Genomic DNA, 20,809 nt, shown 5'->3' on the forward strand with positions numbered 1-20,809 from the left:
TGGTCATTGCCAAAAAAGGGGTAAGATCTTTGGAAATGCTGAAGTCCATCGGCATCACATAACTTGAAAATGCTCTTGCCCTTTACTCCTCAGGGTGGGGAAGACCTGGTTTGTGATAAGTATGTGGAGCCCCTAAAAGAGAGCTGAGCACCCAGTCCGCTTTTGGTGAAAATGATTACAAGCACGCTACAACAGCCAGTGTTAGAGAGCAACAGAAACAAAATATAAAAGAGATAGGGAAAACACAGCAGGAGGTGCCTAAGAGCCACTGCAGAAAGATGCTACATGAACAGAGGCAGGATTCACACAAATAAACCAATACATTATTAGAGTTTGAATCACATAGAGAGCAAAGTCAAGAATTTCAGCAGTTTGCCAAGAAAATCAATGGCTAAGTCCCTGATGACTTGCAGAGCTAGACATGAAACAGCTGTTGAGCTTGTGATGATGTTCTAGCTAGATGACTGGTCCATAGCTTTCTAATTGGCCTTTCTGTTCTCAGTCACTTCTTTGAAAATGGATCTTTATAAAAGTGGTGCCTGTCATTTACCATCTATGACCTGTTAATAATCTGAAATTCCAGCTCCTACGAAGCAATTTTTTTTTAGTTCAAAGAAATTGTTCCCCACTGATATCATGTCAAAATCTACCAACAGAACCGATGTAAATCATTACAAGCATTACACAATCCAAGGACAGAACAGATACAAAATACCTTGTTTTTCATCACTTTTCAGGCACTATGTCCAATGCAAAATAATCCTGCATTTCAAGTTTCACCCTTTCTTTCCAGAATAATTTTTCAAAATTCTTCAGCAACATGGAATTAGGTCCCAGGTTTGGGGGTTTTTTAAGTGTTTGGAGATGTTGACAGTGTTGGGAAAATGACATTTCATACAGGGATCAGTGAAGCACTTGGGAAGATCTGATTGCTTTGCTTAACAGAAGAGTCAAAGCAGACAAACTGTCAAGAAACCTTGGCAAAATATAAAATGCAAATGATCCTCCTGATTTTCAGCCACACTTAGTCTCCAGCTAGGAAGATCGCTTTCCTCTTCAAGCAACACAAAGCTCAAATCTGTTTTTATCCAGGTGATTCACAAGCCAATGTAGTCTCAGGAAGAGACTGAAAACAGCAAAGCAACAACCCAGTTCTCTTGATTCTCTGTGAGGCCCCACATGGGACAGGAATCACTCCATCAGCTAATGTAGATAAAGAGTTCCACATCCAAGCCTGTCGGCAGACCACATTTTGCAAACATTACCACCACTTAAGTTGCATCTGTATCTGGTATTCCTGCAGCAATTATCCTTCTGGCTGTACTTAGAATACTTAATTCAATTGGACAGAGGAAGACATCAGGTTGTACAGATGCAAGCTGCAAAAGAAGTGTACTAGAGGACCTCTACGTTTTGGATATGGTTTTGGCAGATGTCCTGATTACAAACACAATCTCTTTAATGTTCAAATTATGTTTTCCTAATAGTGTTTGCCCTCAGTACACTGGCTGTAATTTACAAGCTGTAATCTGGTCTGTATCCGCTACTGTATTATTGCTCTATTAATATCTATTAAGTCTCTGAAATATATTAAAATTCACGTTCAACACATTTTTCATGGAATGTTTCAGGCTAATGCAATTAAATAAAAAGTCTAACAGCCAGGAAGCAAATGACACTGTCCATAATCAAAAAGGAAATACAGAAGTCTAAATATGTTTATAAGACATTATTACATTTGGACCTGAGGAGCACGCTAACAAGCTAATGGAAATTTATAGAAAGCCAACAAAGACATTTCTGTCAGTATTAGCAAGCAAAATAATACACAAAACAATTGGAGACTTAGCATTTGTATACCTAACATGCTTTTGAAGAAGGCATAAATAACATTTCATGCCTCGTTTTATTCTAAACAAAAACTCAGTTATGCCCTTAAGTTTTGTGAATAAAAATTCTGATGTTTTAGTAAGCATGACTGTCAGCAGGTTTTGGAGAGCATCTGATGACACCTTGGAACACTTGCAACTTTCAAAGTAACAGAGAACAAAATAAGCAGTTTTTGAAACAGCAACATGTTTTCTGTAAGTAAGAAGTGAACAAATAAACATCCCGAACATTTAGAAAGAAGAATTACACAGAAAGATTTTGACCACACAGGTCTGAAATTAATGATGGTATAAAAAATTGAGTAAACAAAGTGCACCTAAATAAGGAAGATGTGTGTGTGTGAAGAAGGGAACTGTACCCCAGTAGCTGGGAATTTCCAAGATAAGAGATTGAAACTACACAAAGATCAAATTTTACTAGCCTGTTCCAGGCATCATGTAAAGTATATGGTTTTACTGCATAACAAGAAAAAAAGAATCCTCACATGAATTTACTAATCCCAAGGATACAGAGAAACTGATCAAATAACATAAAATTTATCAATTAAAAAAGCTAGGTAGTACTGTGTAGCACTGGATGACACTTTCCAAGAAGCTCAGCTGGAAGACAGAAAGTCTACAGGCTTGTGTGCAATCCAGTGCTCCCTGCAGAGAGCACATTTCCACAGGATCACTAAAGCTGAATGTTTCCAAGTGGCCCTAATGCCATCTCTGAGATTCTGAGAAATACACACACACACACACAAAAAAAAAAAAGAAAGAAAAGCAAGTCATGAAAGCAATACAAAAGGAAGCAGTATTAATACAAAATATGTTACTAATACATTGAAAATCCTTGATACAGAGATACAGCTTATTTTATCATTTCCCTCATCTAATAAATAAATTCCCTTATCTAATAAATAAAATTAAATATGAGAAGTGTTCATTTTGGGGTCATTGCTTTAGCAGGTTATGAGCAATTTTTCTCAGCCCTCTGATATGTTACCAACTCCATGCTCCTTTGTCAGTTTATTTTCAGTTTCATAAAATATATTATGAGCAATATAAGAACGAAATTTTGACATAATTCTTGATTTTGCATTTTATAGATTTTTTTACCACATTCTTAGTATTCTTTACAGACCATTTTTTAGACTATAACAAGCTAAGGAAACAAAGACTGATTTAATGACTGCTGTTAGACAATCCTCCTAAATAGCACATTTCATGATCTATGTATCTTTTATATATTTTATTCAATAGTGTATTGTACCATTTCCCTTCTAACACTGAAAATCTGAAAAAGGAAGTCATTCCATGTGTGTTCAGTACCATCAAGAAAGACTATCACACAGGAGCAGTTAGATTTTCCACATTCAAAAAAACTATCCCAATGCCAGCTTGCAGTTTTCTCATATTCTTTCATGACTATTGTGTATAGAACAATCTGTGATTAGAACTGGAAATTCTGACATCCACAGCAGTGATTAAAAACTGACTTTTGCAGGCCAGTTCTAAACTTCTGGGTTTTGCAGATCCCAAGGATACAGAGAAACCGATAAAATAATGGATATTCACAGAAATACAGAATAGTTGAGGGTGGAAGGGATGTCTGCAGATCATGTGGCCCAACATCTTGCTCAAGAAGGGCCACCTAGAGAGCTCAGTACCCAAGACCATGCCCAGAAGCTTTTTTAATAGCTCCAGGAATGGAGAATCCACAACCTCTTTGGAAAATCTGTGTCAGTGCTCGGTCACCCTCAGAGTGAAAATGTGCTCAGGCAGAGACTCCTGGTTTTCATCTGTGTGCCCACTGCCATTGGTGCTGACACTGGGCACCACTGAAGAGAGCCTGGCTCTGTCCTCCTCGCACCTTCCCTTCAGATGGTTATGCACTTTGATAAGACCTTCCTCAGCCTCCTCTTCTACATGTTGACAGCCCCAGCTCCCTCAGCCTTTTATCCTATGTGAGGTGCTCCTGTCCTTTCATCATCTTTGGGGTCCTTTGTCTGCCTCTCTTTGTTGGGCTCTCTCCAGAACAGGCAGCCCAGCACTGGACACAGCACTCCAGGTATGGCCTCCATAGTGCTGAGCAGAGCAGAAGGATCACCTTCCTTGGCCTGCTGTCAAAACTGTCCATAATGCAGCTCAGGATCCCATTCACCTTCTATGCCACAAGGGCACATTGCTGGCTCATGTTCAGCTTGAGTCCTTTTCTGTAAAAACGAATCTGCACATCCTCATTCACCACTCTAGTTTCTGTCCTTTTGCTGTTTGTTTTTGGGTTTTTTTTCAGTTTGCTAGTGGCAGTACTAGGACAGCCATGCAATCAGTTGCATCAACAGCAGATAGGGATGAGGTGAAAGGACATCTTTATATCACTACATTTCTGCTTCCAGATATTATTTTTCCAATAAATTATTAACTATGGTGTAAGTAGCAGAACCAGAAAGTGAGCAAATCTCATATAACCTGGATTTGATCTCTTCAGGAGCATATAAAAAGCTTATTTTTCCAAACAATAATTATAATAATATTTTTAGATACAAGACAGTAAGAAGACATAAGATCTTCTTTTTAAGAAAATAAAGAGGATGTAATTGCTAAAATACAAGTCAAAATTCCAGGAAACTTTGATCTTACATCCTGAAGTGAAATAGGTCTGCAACAATTTTCAAGAAATTGCTGTTCTCATCTGTGATGTGCAGTTTCACTCAACAAAACCTTCCACTACAGTTCTGATTTATGGGTAAAAGAATAAAGCTAGCTAGTTCATCTGTCCCTGCATAGCTTTTGCATCTGTAAGATGAGGATCTTAATCTTTACCTCATTTGGGTGCTAAAAGATTTAGTTAATTGATGTCCATAAAGCACTTCAGAGCCTTAAATGGAAAGCTGTACAGGGATGCAAATTATCACTACATCCTCTGATACATTGCAAAAAATACAGCTCCCTTTTCTCATCTAAACAAAACTCTCCAACATAATAATGAAAATTCAAAACATTTCCATGACTGTCTCCTCCTCCTCCATCTACTCTGCCCCAGTGACACACAGTAATAACCTTCACCTTCCTGCAAAACAGAATGGGAAAAAACCCTCAAATATGAAAGACTAGTACTGAAACACCAAGAAATCTGAAGGCTTTTTAAAAACATACAAATGAGTCAAAGCTACAGGACGTCAATCCCTACCATTAAGGGTATTTAAGACTTAATATTTTACTTGCTAATGAAGCAAACATGTAGAATAATTACTGTCAAGCACTTAACACATTTTAGTGAAGAGGATGGATATAATTTGCTTTAGGAAAAAACCAGCAGTATGTGCTGTAGTGATGATTACAGAATTATAGATTACAGTACAAAATTCACTGGGCTTTCTTTTACAGATTATGTTGAAACGTGTTTTAGGATACCCTTCAATATTTTATTTTTAATTTTATTTGAATGCAGTGCATTCAGCTTGTCTCTTTGAAACAGTAAACAGTGAACATTTGCAATGTGCAGTCTTGAAAAATAGAAATGAGACAAGAGAGGGGTAACAATCAAACACTTCAAAAAAGATGGGTAACCCTCTTCATTTTTAAACAAAAAAAATGCAGCTTGTCACCAAACATGCTTGGCTGAGGAACTAAGAATATTTTCTAGATCTTTCTGGGGTATACAAAAGAACAGTGCAGCTATAGAGGAATACACAAAATCAAATAACAAATCTTGAAAAATAGCCTGAGGAAATTAATCTCTCTCCCACATATTAGTATACTATCTTCTCTTCACAGGCTGACAGAAACAAACAGGAGTGCATGAAGCAACTGAAAGAGAAAGTGATGAAAAGTTAGATTAAAAATATGAGCATAGCTTTGATTATGTGGAGATTATCTTTTTCCTGCTACTAATTCTAAGAAAAATCAATTTGATTAGATGCTGTATATACTTTTCAGGCTTCCTGCATTAGGGCACAGTCAGCTTCCCAAATGTCTCTATAGTGGCAGCATCAACAGAGTCTTCCCTGAGTACTCACCAGGATAGTATCAGTATGGTGAGTGTTTGCTGTTATAGCTCTGTATTTCAGCAATATTACCTGTTTTTCTATGTTACATTGGTAAGAAAAATCTGCAAGAATATCTCCCTCATAATACCACCTGGGGACTACCTGATCCCCAGGTTCTATAGCAATATATCTTGATTCTCTGTGTGAACTCAGTGGTAGATGCACCAATGTAAAAGTCACGGGGTTCAGAAAATGCATTCTTAGGAATACTAATAATACCCTTTTTGTCAGTATGGACAGTCTCATGTCTCAATAAATGAAATTGCAGAGAAGTAGCCCGATCAGATATTCAAATACTCCACACTGTATAGTGATTTCAGCAGAATAATGCTCAATTATTGTCTTTTTTTTTGAGTTTACTCAACCTTTTAAACAGTTGTCCCAAACTTTTGCTCTGTCAAGTCCACTCAGTTTCACCTAGTGACATCTGAACAGAAAGTGAGTTTCCTATTGGCAAAAAAAGGGTTTTACTGTTGATTTTCACCAGAATGTCTTGCAGCAGTGACTTCTTACTGAGAACAGGAATAGGAGAAGTTAGTTCAGTGTTGATTAACTGGAACATGATATTTTTCCTTGTCCATTACTCCTTCATGTCAGGAACATCTATTTCCATCCATTCTATAATTATTTTCCATAAAATATCACTATATTGCATCATCATTTAATCTTTCTGAAAGTCAGTGGTCAGGTCACTCAAGGCAAAGCTCTAATTGACTGCCAGGCTTTTTTATTGAGAAAGGGTATTCAAACTGTATGCAAAGGAGCATGGTAAATGTCTGTCTCAAAGAAGTGAAGATGACAAATAGGTCAACCTTAATTTAGGTCCTGCTGAAGACATCTTCAAAAATAGCTGACTGCAGTTACAGAGTGCTACATCTCACTCATTTATTTAATGCCTACTCTCTGCAATATAAACCTAATTGCAGAAATGATCCATTCAGCACAACATAATTTAGGACTAACAGATTGCATTGTAGAGTTTTACAGAAGTCTCTGGAGTTTACTGTGCTCCTGCTGGCTCCTACAGGTCTTCAGGAGAGGATCATTCCTACCAACACTGCCAACAGGTGAAACATTGGTCTGTGTCTATTTCACAGTCTATTTTCATTGGCTGCAACTGGATTACAAAGGATCACAACTGACAGTAGATCCATACCCCTTCAGGTATATGCCGTGTCATTGGCTGTGGGCCAGAGTGTCAGACCCACTACATCAAACTGACATGTTCTGCTAACATAAATCATCCTGTATAATTCCACTGTATCATGACCTACCTAAGCAAAGGTAAAGAATTAATCATCATGATCATGCTAAAGAAAGCCAAGACTTTGATTCCAAATATTGCTAATTAAAACAAATTTTTTTAATTCTTTCTAAATAATGTCAATAAACATTGTTTTAATGGCTCTATTTACTGTTTCAATTACTTTCTGCATGTATTTAATCTATACATATTACACTGTGGCAGAAAGTCAAGAAGGTATTTTGTGGAACAACTCCATCCCTATGCCGTCTGAGGACCAGGTAGAAGAAATAAGAAAGCTATAAGCAAGCTCAGAGAGCAAATTGTCTGACATTTCACTCTCTAATAACACATGTTCATAGTCATCATCTTTTCAGTAGCTACAATCAGTAATAATCAAACTATTCCTCATTGAGCCCTGCCACCAAGGATCCAAGATCCCCACAGACGGGTGGAACACCACGAGCATGTTCTGCTCAGTTCACAAAGTCAGTGGTCTCTTCCATCCACCAGCACCGCAGCGTAGGCTGCACCAGATGCACAGGCAGTGAGTCCTCTGTATTCAAACCATGCCTTTGGCAAAGAGGCTAATTTTCTGTCTGGTGAGGTGCATCTCCTGTTTTCATCCATTCCTTTTTACCCTGCAGAGGCACTGCTTGCTGCTCCAAAGGGTAGCTGTTTGGCCACTCTTCAGCCACACTGTCACACACTTGGCAACTGCAACTCGCCATTTTGGCAAGCGTGGAAACATTAGTCCTCTTTAAATGAGAATTGCTGATCACACAACAAACAGATCACAGACACCAGACTTCAGCAACAAGATCTTCCATCTTTTCTGACACATGGGAATATTGCCATGGTGTTAATGACTTGTACCTTTTGAAGGCATTAAGAGGTACACAGGGTACAGGAACAAGAGTCAGTGCATTTTTAAAAGCTTTGGAAGCTGCAGTCTTAGAGCTCTGAATACAGCAGCACCGCTACCACCAACAGGCCATAAACGCTTAATTTGCAAGGCTTCACATGTCCTGAGGCTTGTCAGTTGTGCTTTGTCTGAATATATCTTTGTTTCAACTGGAACAGCTGTGTTTGTGATTCCTCCAGCTGACCAGTTCAATACCTCTAATTGTTTTACTTTGATTTGTCTTTGAACAAGGATAGTTTTATGCAGAGAACAATAAAAAGTGGTTACTCAGTGTTTACTGAGATACTTACAAGACTAACATAAGGACATAGTATGAAGAGACACAGGCCAGGTCAGACAGCAGGGTCCTTAAGAGAGTCATGCCTTAAAACATAGGATGTGGTACAGAGGACTTCAGCTATGGGATGGTAAGAGATGAGGCACAGACTTGGCACTGATAACTATAAACAGCTTCAGCCATGATCAGCAACAAAATGCAGATCTAGACAAAACTGGGTTTAGAGGTATCTAAGAGAACAAAGGAACAGTATCCAGTACAGGAAAAATGCACCATACAGTATAAATCCAGATGTCCCATGGAGCTGCAAACCAACAAAGAAAGGGCAATTGAGTAAAAGTGTGTTAGCAAATGTAGAAAAATGATCCCAAATGGTGGGTCCTAGGGTGAGGAAGACGGAGCCATCAATATGAACATCCTGTTTTTCTTAGGACAGGACTAGAGCTGCTGACAACCCCACCAGAACCAAACCACTGACCTTGGGACACTAAGGAGCAGTGTAAGGGTGAGCATAACTGCACCAAATGGGGAGAAGCTAAAAAGTATTTGTAAAGCAATTCAACTGCATTATAATTCTTTCTTTTTCCTGCAAGAGATCCAGACTAATAATGACTCTTCAATTAGATTGCTAAGATTTCAACTATATTAACTTTTTTAAAAATCACATCTATACTTATATAACTTATATACACACAGATATATATATATATACACACAAAAAGATGTGTGTGTCATCATTGTCTATAATGATTTGGCCTGTAACTGACTACAGATTCCATTGCTAAGCAAACTCTCAACTAAAAACAATCTGTATTTGCTTGCATTGCACCAATAGAGACAGAGGCAGACAAAAGACAGTAATGAAGCTACAGCAAGCCTAAATCTGGAGCAAAACTGAGTAAATCCAATTACAGTTCAAGTCAGGGAACATGTCCTGACTGGTGGAAATTAGAAACATAGGTCAAAATAAAGCAGTGGACAATGGGTTCAATTACGGACATAATGCTTTCATACGAATAAGTTTTAGTTTGGTAGGAAATGTGAGCACTCAAATGTCAAACATTTTTAAATTACTAGTTTTCTCATCATGATTCTCACTGTCTCCTGTTGAGAACAGTTGAATACAGAGTATTCATACAATTTAGCTTCCTTCAAGTCACGAAACAAAATTAATTAGAAGACCTTTGTTTCCAATTGCTGTTATCGGTCTAGACAAATTGAATGATGAAACCTTCAGCTGAGAAGTTTTTTAATTCAAGTGCATGGTGAATTCATACAGTCAAACCCAAATATTCTCAAGTGGCTTCCTCTTTTCACGTCTCCTGAATAGCTGGTTCTTCCCAAAAGTAGGGCAGAATTCATACATGCTAAAATTGTGTCTATTATTCAGTTTGGAGAAGTCACTGCTAGAAGCTTTCCTGTTTACAGCATGGAAATTTGTTGGCTTTTCTTCTTCAATGAATGTAATTCCAAAAGTTCCTTAACTAGCCAAATTTCTCAATGTGAAATACCAATAACCAGATGCTAATCCCACAAAGTTACAATGACTGTAAGAAACAGTCTTTAAACACATTATTTTGTGCCTGTAAACAGGAATTTCCTTATGGAATAAAATTCAGGATTTGGTCCAGTGTCAACATCTGATTATTCAGACGGATATTAAAGGAGACTGGGAAATGATTCAGACAGAGCACAACATATGTAAATCAGGTTACAGAATTACAGACACAGTACGTTCTCCTGAGAAAGTATTTGTAACCAGATGACTGTAGAAGTGAGTGAATGAATAATAGAAGACAGAACACTACATAATCTCAGGTACTCCACTGCAGCCAAGAAAACTGAAAGAAAGGCTTGCATAAGTCACAGTTTAGATTAACTCACAAATTATCTAAAGTTACCTGTAGTTCAGTATAGTTTTTCAACATGGTTAGCACCACACTTTGCAGGATCTTTTTCAATTAGCTAAATAGTAAGTACAGCTATGGCTGTTTCTCAGACTTTTGCACAAGTTACATTAAAGTTGTCAAACATGAGAAAAAAAAGATCTGTGCACCATGAGGGATACCACTTATGAACTGGACTGGAACCCAGGAGATGTCAGTTCCATTCTCAACTTTGCTGATTATTTGCTGAATGATATTGAGCAATTTAGTTTTGGTTTCTGTGTTTCCCTAAATATGCTTTACCCATGTTATCCATACAGAATTTAGCCATACAGAAATCATTCATGTCCGAACTGGCCCTTGTTACCTTTCATACAATGGGAAACAGAGTGGAAGCTGGTATCAGTGGAGACCATCTATGTATTCATGCCATAAACTATTTAACAGCTTAGATAATGGATCTTCTGTAGCCACTGGTTGCCCTACATGCAAAATGCATCAATCAGCTCTTTTCTACAACAGTCAGTATGTCTGCTCTATTGCAACCAGGGAGAGAAAAATAATCTTACAGAACACTGGGAAAGAAACAGAAAAGACCACTGATTTCCTGCCTTAAAGCCTTGGGTTGCACATGCCACCAATCCACTTGGAGTTTTCTTGGAGTCACTGGAGAGAAGTCTGTTCCTCTGCTGGCTGCTACCTAGTACCCCACTTCTCACAGTCACAAAAACAAGCACAAAATTTGCTTCAAAGTTAAAAGCACTAAAATTATATTTAAAAACACAGTAAGAGTAATTAATTATATTCTATTTCTCAACAAAAACAACACCATAAATTATAAAATAACATTATAAAAATCCAGAGAAAATATAAACAATGATACTTCAAAACACACTTGAAATAAAGTCAAAAGTATTTCTAGGGTATTCACTGGCAAAAGTATTTCCAGGGTATTCACGTGCACTGGCAGTTTAGAATTATAAAAATTTCTGAAAAAAATTATATTAGAATAGGCTACTTTATGTATAGATTGTTATATGCTATTTCAGTGGGAAATTATTATTAGAGTTTATACGCAATTTGAGTAGAACATGTCAAGGTTGAATTTAAATGAAGAATTTTGGATAAAATAACCATGTAATCCGTTCCATTGGCAGTCATGTGCAGTGTGGATTTGCTTTATAATCCATTAGATTTAACCATACTGCATTCCCTTTCTTCATTCTAGCAAAGCAAAACTAACACTCTGAACTAGAATAGAAATTGATTTTGAGTGGCACCATTGCAGGAAATGCATCATCTATGGTGATCCATGGTGCATGTAGCTACCTGTGGAATCCACAGCTACCTGCTGGTGATACCTTAGCAATGATATGCTTTGACCCTTAACACACCTTTATCATCAATACCACACCATTGTATAGAGGCAAAGGCAGTGCCTGATGACTTTCAACATAATATGTATGTGAAAAGAGGATCAGTTTAATTAGTATTGTTTTGGGTTTTTTTTGCATTGTCCACTGGGCCCCTTTTCACTGCTTCACAATTCAGGGCATTGAAGTCACAAAGGTAAAATTATACATTTAAATTGTTATGAAATGAGTGCCAATTAGCTATTAAAACTTATAAATGAACCACTGGGGGAAAAATAAAGAAAAATGTACACAACATAAATCTGTATCCAATTATTTACAAGTAATTGTGTGATTACCATAAAGCTGACAATTTTCAAAAACAATACTCATCAAGTGCATCCTGGTTATTTGAAACAGTTATGGTTGCCACAGTAGCAACTGTAGGGAAAAGCCTTTGCACTTAGTAAGAATTCCTTACTAAACTGCAGACAAAAACATAGCTTCTCTGCTACTGGAGTGAGACATTTTAATCTACATTTAACACAGTGAATAAAAATTGAAATTCTGGAAGTGTCCTTAAGTACTTTTGATTAGCAGCAAAAAATGTATTTAATTTACTTAAGCCTGTTAAAGAGCAAAATGACTGCGTATACAAAATGTATAGAGATGTACATGATACATTTTATGTACAGATCTATACAATGTGTGGGTACAGACATATAATATGAAGACAGAAATAGCAGTAAAACCAGCTGGTTTTAAAATAACAATGATTTCAGAAGCTGTGCCAGTTGCAAATAGTGACTATTAACATGTCACATCAGCATTAGAATTTGCTACTATCCAAACATAAGAAGTGAAGTTCCTTCTAAATATTAAAATCATATTGATGGTACTTAATCTGTTTCTAATTCTGGCACAGTGAATCTACATATATTTTCTGTCTGGTCATATTACAAAGCTCTTTTTCTTTACACAGAAGGCATACATGAATATAAATAAGGCTACCAAACCATCGTTCCAGAAAACCTGACTAAGCAACAGCTTCAAAAAAAAATTTCAAAAAATAGAAAAGATGTACTATTGAGAATTGTGGTTTTTTCTTAATGTATAAACCTGGAAGCATTTTTCACAATGCATCTTGTAAAGTGCTCATGCTGTAAACATAAAAGCTAAAGAGTATAATCTGGAAATGATACTTGAAGCTGTTTCACATTGGTATGCAATTCAATGAGCAAAGCTTGACCCTTGGTAATCATCCTCTGCTGAAGTACAGGCAGGTTGACTTCATTAGGAACAATTCCAAGCCTTTTGTTTAGAACCTCACGCTCTCTTCTTTTGCTGGGTAGTTCTTTGTTCCCTTCAGGACAGTAGAGATACCTGGGGAGAGAAAATTGGTAGGTAGTTGGAAGTAAGAAATTCCCACTATTCACACTCACCGGGCATGGGATCAATCTTTGTGCTACCAGCAGAAAGCTGATGTATGAGCATGATGTAGAAGCCAAGGGACCTCAAAAGTCTATCAAACAAAATGGTTTTAGTTCATAGTTTACAACAGTTTGATGCAAAAAATCTCTGGGTGAAACTCTATCATTTATGCTACACACAGGGAATTACTTTGTCTAATGATCCTCTGACTCAAAATTTATGGACTAGTCTCCACAGCACACAAAGAGAATTAGAACAGCATGGTGCAAAGGTTTGCCACAGATAATCAATGAAGCCTGAATGCAATATAATGTATTTGTGGGACAGCTTTAACTTGTGTTGCTGATGTAACATACCCAGAAACTCCAGCACTATGGAGAACCAATTGAAAGCAAGCCTTCAACATCACTTCTTTCTCCTTTTCTAATTTCTCTTTAGGTTGCTACATGGAAAATTAGCACAGAAAATGATGGAGCTGCATCTGTCAGCTTTATATTGGTGGAGCTTGTCTCATAATCAAGATGCATTATATTGTTACAATTATTCTATGAAAATATGATGTAACAGATTTCTCATAATCAATGCTGTGAAGAAGGAAAACTGGTTGTTTTGGTTTTGTCTCAAAATTCTATCTGTCTCCAACACAAGTGTAAGACCTCTTCTGAAATTTTCCCAGACTACTTGTGTACAATTTGTATAACTCAGATATATAAAGGCCTTGCAGACTTTCCTCTGTTCATGTGGTCCCTCAGGAAGCAGTGTTATTTTGATTACTGAAGTACTGAAGGATATCGAAGTATTCCAGGAATGAGAAAAGGAAAAACATGCAAAATAGTTTATAGCTTTGTACACTTCAACAAAGGTAGATAGAAATCTCTAAGCTGAAAGATTGTTATTAAAGTTGTAAAGTCAAGTGCACTTAAGGAAAAACAAAACGTGTGGAGTACAGGCTGACAGCAGACCTCCACTTAGCCTGCTATGTGGATAACACAATCCTTGATGGGGCACCATATCGGTGCAAAAATTAGAATCACAGAATGGTTGTGACTCGAAAAGGCCTTTAAAGATCATGTAGGCCAATGCTCCTGCCAGGGGCAGGGAAGACTAACATTAGATTCTCAAAACCCCATCCAACCTGAACTTGAACACTTCCAGGAATAGGGCATCCACAACTTCTCTGGGCAACCTGTTCCAGTGTCTCACCATTGTCACCACAGACAACTTCTTCCTTACGTCCAACCTAAATCCACTGCTTTAAGTTTAAAACTGTTGTCCCTTATGTGACTGCTACAAGCCCTGGTAAAAAAAAACAAAAACAAAAACAAAAACAAAACAAACAAAAAAAAATCTCTCCTAAGCCCATTTTAAGTATTGAAAGGCTGTAATAATTTCTCCCTGGATTCCCTTTTGTCTGAGCTTTTGAGCCTGACTTCTGTTCTATGTGTCTACCACCTGCCCCACCTGCAAACCATTCTCTCTTCTCTTGGTCGGTGCCAGCTAGAAGTGGTTCTTCCTTCAGCCCATACCAATCTCCTTCTCAGAATTCCTGCATTCCATCTCCTGTTGTTCTTGGCTCTGCACCAGATGTATTCTCATTTCCTAGCTTCTATCTCATCAGTTTTTCCTTATCAATTCTTTGCCCAGGCATTACCTTAAGATGATGAGACAGCCTCACTTTCTCTTCTGATGTCTAGACTTGACCTGACACTATTTCAGATATTTCAGTACTCTATTAAGCCTACTGTTAAGCATACACCTACTACTGTGAGTTTTTTTAAAATTATGACACTGGCACAGATTTGTTAAAGGAAGGATGAAATTCATACCTGTGAGCAAAAACAACAACAACAACAAAAAGTACTTTTCTGGCTAATCCTTGCTGTAGCACACAAGTTCATCAAGAAAACAACACTAGAATGTTTTTAATATGGGCATGCAAGGTAGGCCAAAGTTTCTTATCTTCAATGTCTTCATTTAGTGCTGTAAAGGCTAAAATCTTTCAGATCCTTCCACAGAACAGATTTCTAGAACTGTAGGGCTCCAGGAAAACATGGAAAGCTCAGAAGATTGAGAGGGTTTACAGATACAATGTCACAGTAAGAAAAACAGTTATTTTATATATTCTTCAGTTATTATTTATTCTTATTTTTATATATTTTCCCATGATTTGTCTTAGTAAAAGCTTTCAAATTAACTTTCAAAACTGGAGTTGATACTATGACAAGACCTAAAAAATATCTTTATGGAGTACCATATCAGAAACATGAATATTTGACTTTCCCTTATCAGTAAACAGATGTTCTGCTAGTAAAAAGGGAGTACTCAAAAACAAAGGACACAACTACTTAGTTACACTACTACAGTACTTAGAGGAACATTGTGTCTGTTAGTACTATACTGACACCCTGGAATAGCTTTCATCCTGTCTTTCGCCCCTGTATCAAAACACCCACCTATGTAACCCCACAATTTCTCCTCTAGCCATAGTCATTAAGGAGATCTTGAAACAGGTAAAAAAGAATTTATCTTTGTATGGCCCTGATTTCCCAGCACTGAGGTCAATTTTATCTTCCATTTTTTCCGAAACTTTCAGATTGTCTTTTATTTAGTTTAACAGTTCCCAAAATGCCTTTAAACACCATCTTGCTATGACACAGAAGGATATTACATTCTTAGCAGCTAAACTGACCAGCTGGACCAAACCATTAAAGCCTATAAAACAAACCAAACCAAACCAACAAAAAAAAAAAAAAAAACAAAAAAAAAATATGCCCCCCCCAAAAAACCAAAACCAACCATAAAAAAAAGCAAACCCAAAAACCTTCCCCAGTTACTTCAACTGAAAGTGTTAAGTTCACAGTAGCTATATAAGAATGCTTGCACAAGAATGACTTTCTATACTGAGCTTTCTCATCCAGCTTAAGAAGGAAGGTGCCTTCTTATTTGATGTTCTTTGACAGAGTTTATCTATGCTATATGCACAATTTCTATCAGGCAGCCATCTCTGATGCACAGCAGTTGTTCTTAAATCTTTTCATCAAACTGGTAGAAAGACCTGCTTCAGAACTGCAAAAGCAAACCCATCATATCTCAGCCAAACAAGTCTGTGATGACAGATGCTTCCACTCAAAGGTGGAGAGCTCATAGAAGAATGTCTGAGAACTCAGGGCATGTGCTCTCTGCAAGGGACCAGAGCCATCTGCCTGCTGTTGGAAACAGTCGTTCCCACAGTCCAAATGCTGACAGACAGCTTCATAAACATGCACTTTTTCTACAGGCACTGTGGACTTCAGGCATTCCTAGTGTCAGGAGACCACTTAATTTTGTCTATACATCACTGAACTGTATCAATGACTTTGTACCTACCAGTCAGCCTAAATTCAGGCCAGATGCTCTTTCATTTTTTCCAACAAGAGGTGAAATGCACCTTTTTTTAGCAATATCTCATTGCTAAAGATAATCCTCAGCTTGAGTGAAGGAAGAGGTTTTGCATCAATGACAATCCTACCATGTGATCAGATTATTCTGGTACTTGCACCAGATGGATTACTTCTCTACACCACACAATGTCATGAATAACAGCCAGGTTATCCATCTTTTATACCTAGCAGTACTAATATGAGCCAAGTCTACCAGTCTCGATGCTGAGTAGTTGCTAAAAAGCAATAAACAGTTTCTTTCACAGTCCTTATCATTCTGACTCACAGGAAAAAAAAGGCTCAAAAAAAAAAAAAAAAAAAAACTGACTTACTAACCAAAGTGCAGAAAATGTCTTGTTATGGCACTGTAATACCAGGGAAAAAAATTAAAATTCTCTTTGTTATTAGCTTACTGGCTACCCATGAAATAACCAGAACATTTCTGCAATTCTCTAAAAATATCATTGGCAATAGGTTTTTCACACCTGAACATTTGATTTTGGCATGAAGAGCTGTTCTAGAACCCAAAGCATACATTTTTTGTAGTTTATAAGTCATCATTACTGTAGATTTCTACCATGACCATGAAGCCTGGACATGTATCTTCTGAATGCAGCCTATGTCCGTGCAGCTGCAACAACTTGATTAAAATTATCTCTCTGGCAAGTGTGAAAAAGCACACTGTGACAATCATCATGTGCAGCAGTGAACCCTGTCCAGTAAGCGTCTTTTAATCCATCTCATGGTCAAAATTTTATCATTGGAACTCTCTGTATTCATCAATATGACAAATATTAGCCACTGTCTAAAACCCCAGGAGTTGGATGAAATGAAACCTAGGATCAATTGCTACATCTGGTTTTCATGTTTCTTTTAATTTCTGTAGGATCTGTGACTTAGGAAAGATAGGCCAATACTGCCTCTTAGTGGAAGGACAGATGACTCAAAAGGTGAAGTGAATGCTGGACTGTGGAAGTGGACTAGAAACTCAGAGTGCCACACAGACCCTCAGCTGGCAGCCATCAGAACTGCAGGGGGCTAAATGAAAGACTTGCAGCCATGAATGCTTAGTAGTGATGATGAGGATGATGATAGTGATAATAGTAAAATAATAATGATGATTATAATAATAATAGTAGTAGTAGTAGTAGTAAAAAGTTCTTCTGTGCTTTGGCAAACTTTTTTACCTCCTTGGGGAGAAGTACAGTTCAGCAGAATGCTGGTATGACTTGCTGGTCAAAGCAATCATTTGCATGTGTGAGAACTAGGAACCTTCACAGACAACCATTTATAGGAAGAAGAAAACAATTAACTGATACCTGACAACATTAGTGGAAACGGTTCCAGGCGAGAATAAAAAGGAGCAGAATGTCTTCAATCGCCTAAGCATCACCAAGTCCAAAGATCTGCTTTAGATTCCAGGAGTGCTGGAGCTGTGTACTGTCATCTATTGCCTAGTTCGGTATGTTCTAGAACATTAAAAAAACATTAACTAAATGAAGTACAAATGTGAATTTGTTAGCCATCTAACAGAACTAAAGTGGTACATTACGCTGAAGAATACTTAATTAACACAGTAAAAATTTGCAGGCAGCAAAAGCTCCACTAATGCATTTCTATTTTTAAATTATGGACCACAGACCAAATACAAATGAGGGCCTCAAACAGGCACAGTTCGGAATTTGCTGTCATTCCTGAGCTCTATAATCCTTCTGGGGATAATACCTTGAGATATTCTTTGAGTAGTTAAAAATGTATAGCTATCATTAGAGCCAGACTTGACAGTTTTGCTCTTCATGAAATAGCTCTTTCTAATGACAAAATTAGTTGCTCCTCTATTTCTAAAATTTTAATAACAATGGAATAAATTTCACTGAAGAAAATTAAGAAATTATGTGACAACATATCAATATAGGCATTTGATTGTGAAGCCTGCTTCCTTCTAGTCTTTCTTGCACTGCAACCATTTTTCTTCCTACAAAACAAATGTTGAAGCATTCTTCTCAAACTGACATGGTCATTTGAGCTTGTATGCTTTTGGCTGGGTTAGATTAAATTTCTTCACAGTAATTTGCATGCTGCTATGTTTTGGATTTGTGCTGAAAACAGCGTTGACAAGATACCAGTGTTTTAGCTATTGCTGAACAACACACAGCACCAGGGCCACTTTTGCATCTCCCACCACCCCACCAGTGCTTAGGCTGGGAGTGCACAAGAAGCTGGGAAGGGACACAGCCAGGACAGCTGACCCTAAGTGACCAGAGGGATGTCCCACATCAAGCGGCATCATGCTCTGCAGTAAAAGCTAGAGGAAAGAGGAAGGAAGGGCAGGGTGGTATATTTAGAGTTATGGCACTTATCTTCCCAAGTAATCGTGAGGTATGATGGAGTCCTGCTTTCCTGGAAATGGCTAACCCTGCCTGCCGCTGGGAAGCAGAGAATGGATCCTTTCTTTTGCTTTGCTTGCAGATGCAGATTCTGCTTTACCTAGGAAACTGTCTTCATCTCAAGGCAAGAGCTTTTTCATTTTTATTCTTCCAATTCTCTCACCTGTCCCACTGCAGGGAAGTGAACAAGTGGTTGTGTGGTGAGGAGGCTGCCCAGGGGAGTGAAACCACAACAGAGCTACAGCACTCAGCTGAACACATCTCCTATCTCTGACCACTGCATTTTTTTTTATAACTGAGTTTCTGTTTGGATTAGGTCTCTTCAAGCAATTTATTAAAACTAGATTTCTGCATGAATTTGGGTATTACATGTGCACTTTAATACAAAAAAGCAGGATGAAATTTTGAAACTGGTATTCACTGCCTTATTCATAAATAGCCTCACAAACAAGGAGCTTGCCTCTTGTGCAGTATAATATTAAACCAGAAGGTGGAAAAGAGAGCGGCACAATGGATGTGAGTGGAATAATTTGGAAACATTACAGGGTCTTTTTATGCATGTTTACCAAATTTCTGTATAAATAAGTAATACAATTGGAGTGCTGAGTAATTTCAGGAGATTAGTGATAAATGGGCACAAGTTGATTATTCAAGCTAAAGCTGAGGGTCATTATCCTCAGCTGGTCATTAATCCCCATGAAATGACTGGTATTGAGATAGTAATTACTACTATAATGAAAATAGGGTAAAAAAAGCAGCATGACATTATTCTTATGAAGCTGTCAGTTTCTAAAGAATTCATGTTTCTCTCATCACCCAATCAAGTTGCTTGAATTATTTTTACCTCTTTATACAGTTAATTTGTCCTACTACAATATTCATGTCATCACCTCACTTAAGGTTTCGTTTCCCATCTTATTTTCTTGGAATTTTAGAAGGGTACAGCAAGGGGCAACAGTGATGGGAGAGAAAGACAATGCATATAAATTCCCCCAAACCAGAAAATAAATATAACGTATTTTCAGAATTTTCTCTATAAAGCGTGTTCCACAGTGAAGAAGAAGATTGCACTATTATATTATCTAGCTAATCATTCTGCATTTAACCATGCTTTTAGCCATAGCACACACATTTGTTCTAAACTAAGATTCACCTTGTAGCCTTACAATATATATAATGGATAATGTCAATGTCAGCTTGGTCAGAAAGCATGAGGAAGTTTGGCCCTAAAACAAAACGCATCTTTAAACATTTGCAATTTCTCAAATCAAGTTTGCGGTATTTTGATGTGCCTTCTAAGGACTTTGGAGCCCTTGAAGTTCTTTTCCTTCTCATTTCTACTAGACAAGCTGGAACCATATTATGAGCTGAAGGGAAGGCAATTTGTTTCCTGCTAGAAGCACTGTCATTCTGTTTCCACTGGGAAAGACCCACACATGCTGCATCATTACAACTTAGAAAATTAAAAACCCAGTCTGAACTAAAAGCTTTTAATGTAACATAAGTAAGTTTAAAAATAGTATTGCCCAATATGTTGCTAAAGCAAGTAAGATACAGATATTTATTACTCTAAGTACTTTTTTCTAAAGCTCCTCTGTGAACATTTTTCTAGGGGGATTGCAGGATAGCTACAGGATGGATTGAGGTTCTGCTGGAAAATTTGCAGTTACTTCTGAAATGTCTCACTGTATGTAAAAGAGAGGAAGTAGAGCCAGGCTCAAATCAGCTTTAGGCAAGAATGGCTGATGGGATGTTGCTGTGAGGGCTGCAAACCAATTACTGTGTGATGGAATAAAACCAGGTAATGGTGGACACTGATAAGTGACGTGCAGTGCAGCTGAGGAAAGCGATCTGTTCTTCTAACTTGCTCATGTTGTTTGGAGAGCTTGAGATGAAGACTAATGATTCTGTCTGCTAACCAAATGAATCATTCAGTACTGGACAGTTATCAAAACTGGACTCCGGC

At 37.6% G+C, this 20,809-nt stretch overlaps 1 protein-coding gene across 1 annotated transcript in view; it reads right to left on the bottom strand.

Moving 5' to 3' along the window:
* Positions 1–20,809, bottom strand: part of NEK10 (NIMA related kinase 10) — a 159,552-nt gene that overhangs the window by 58,541 nt on the left and 80,202 nt on the right. Inside the window, 1 exon segment of the mRNA XM_041411449.1 lies at positions 12,809–12,989. Coding sequence (XP_041267383.1) covers positions 12,809–12,989 — 181 coding nt within the window.

This window comes from Onychostruthus taczanowskii, unplaced genomic scaffold (assembly GCF_017590055.1).
Source record: "Onychostruthus taczanowskii isolate IOZ18803 unplaced genomic scaffold, ASM1759005v1 scaffold36, whole genome shotgun sequence".
In the NCBI taxonomy this organism is placed as follows: domain Eukaryota; kingdom Metazoa; phylum Chordata; class Aves; order Passeriformes; family Passeridae; genus Onychostruthus; species Onychostruthus taczanowskii.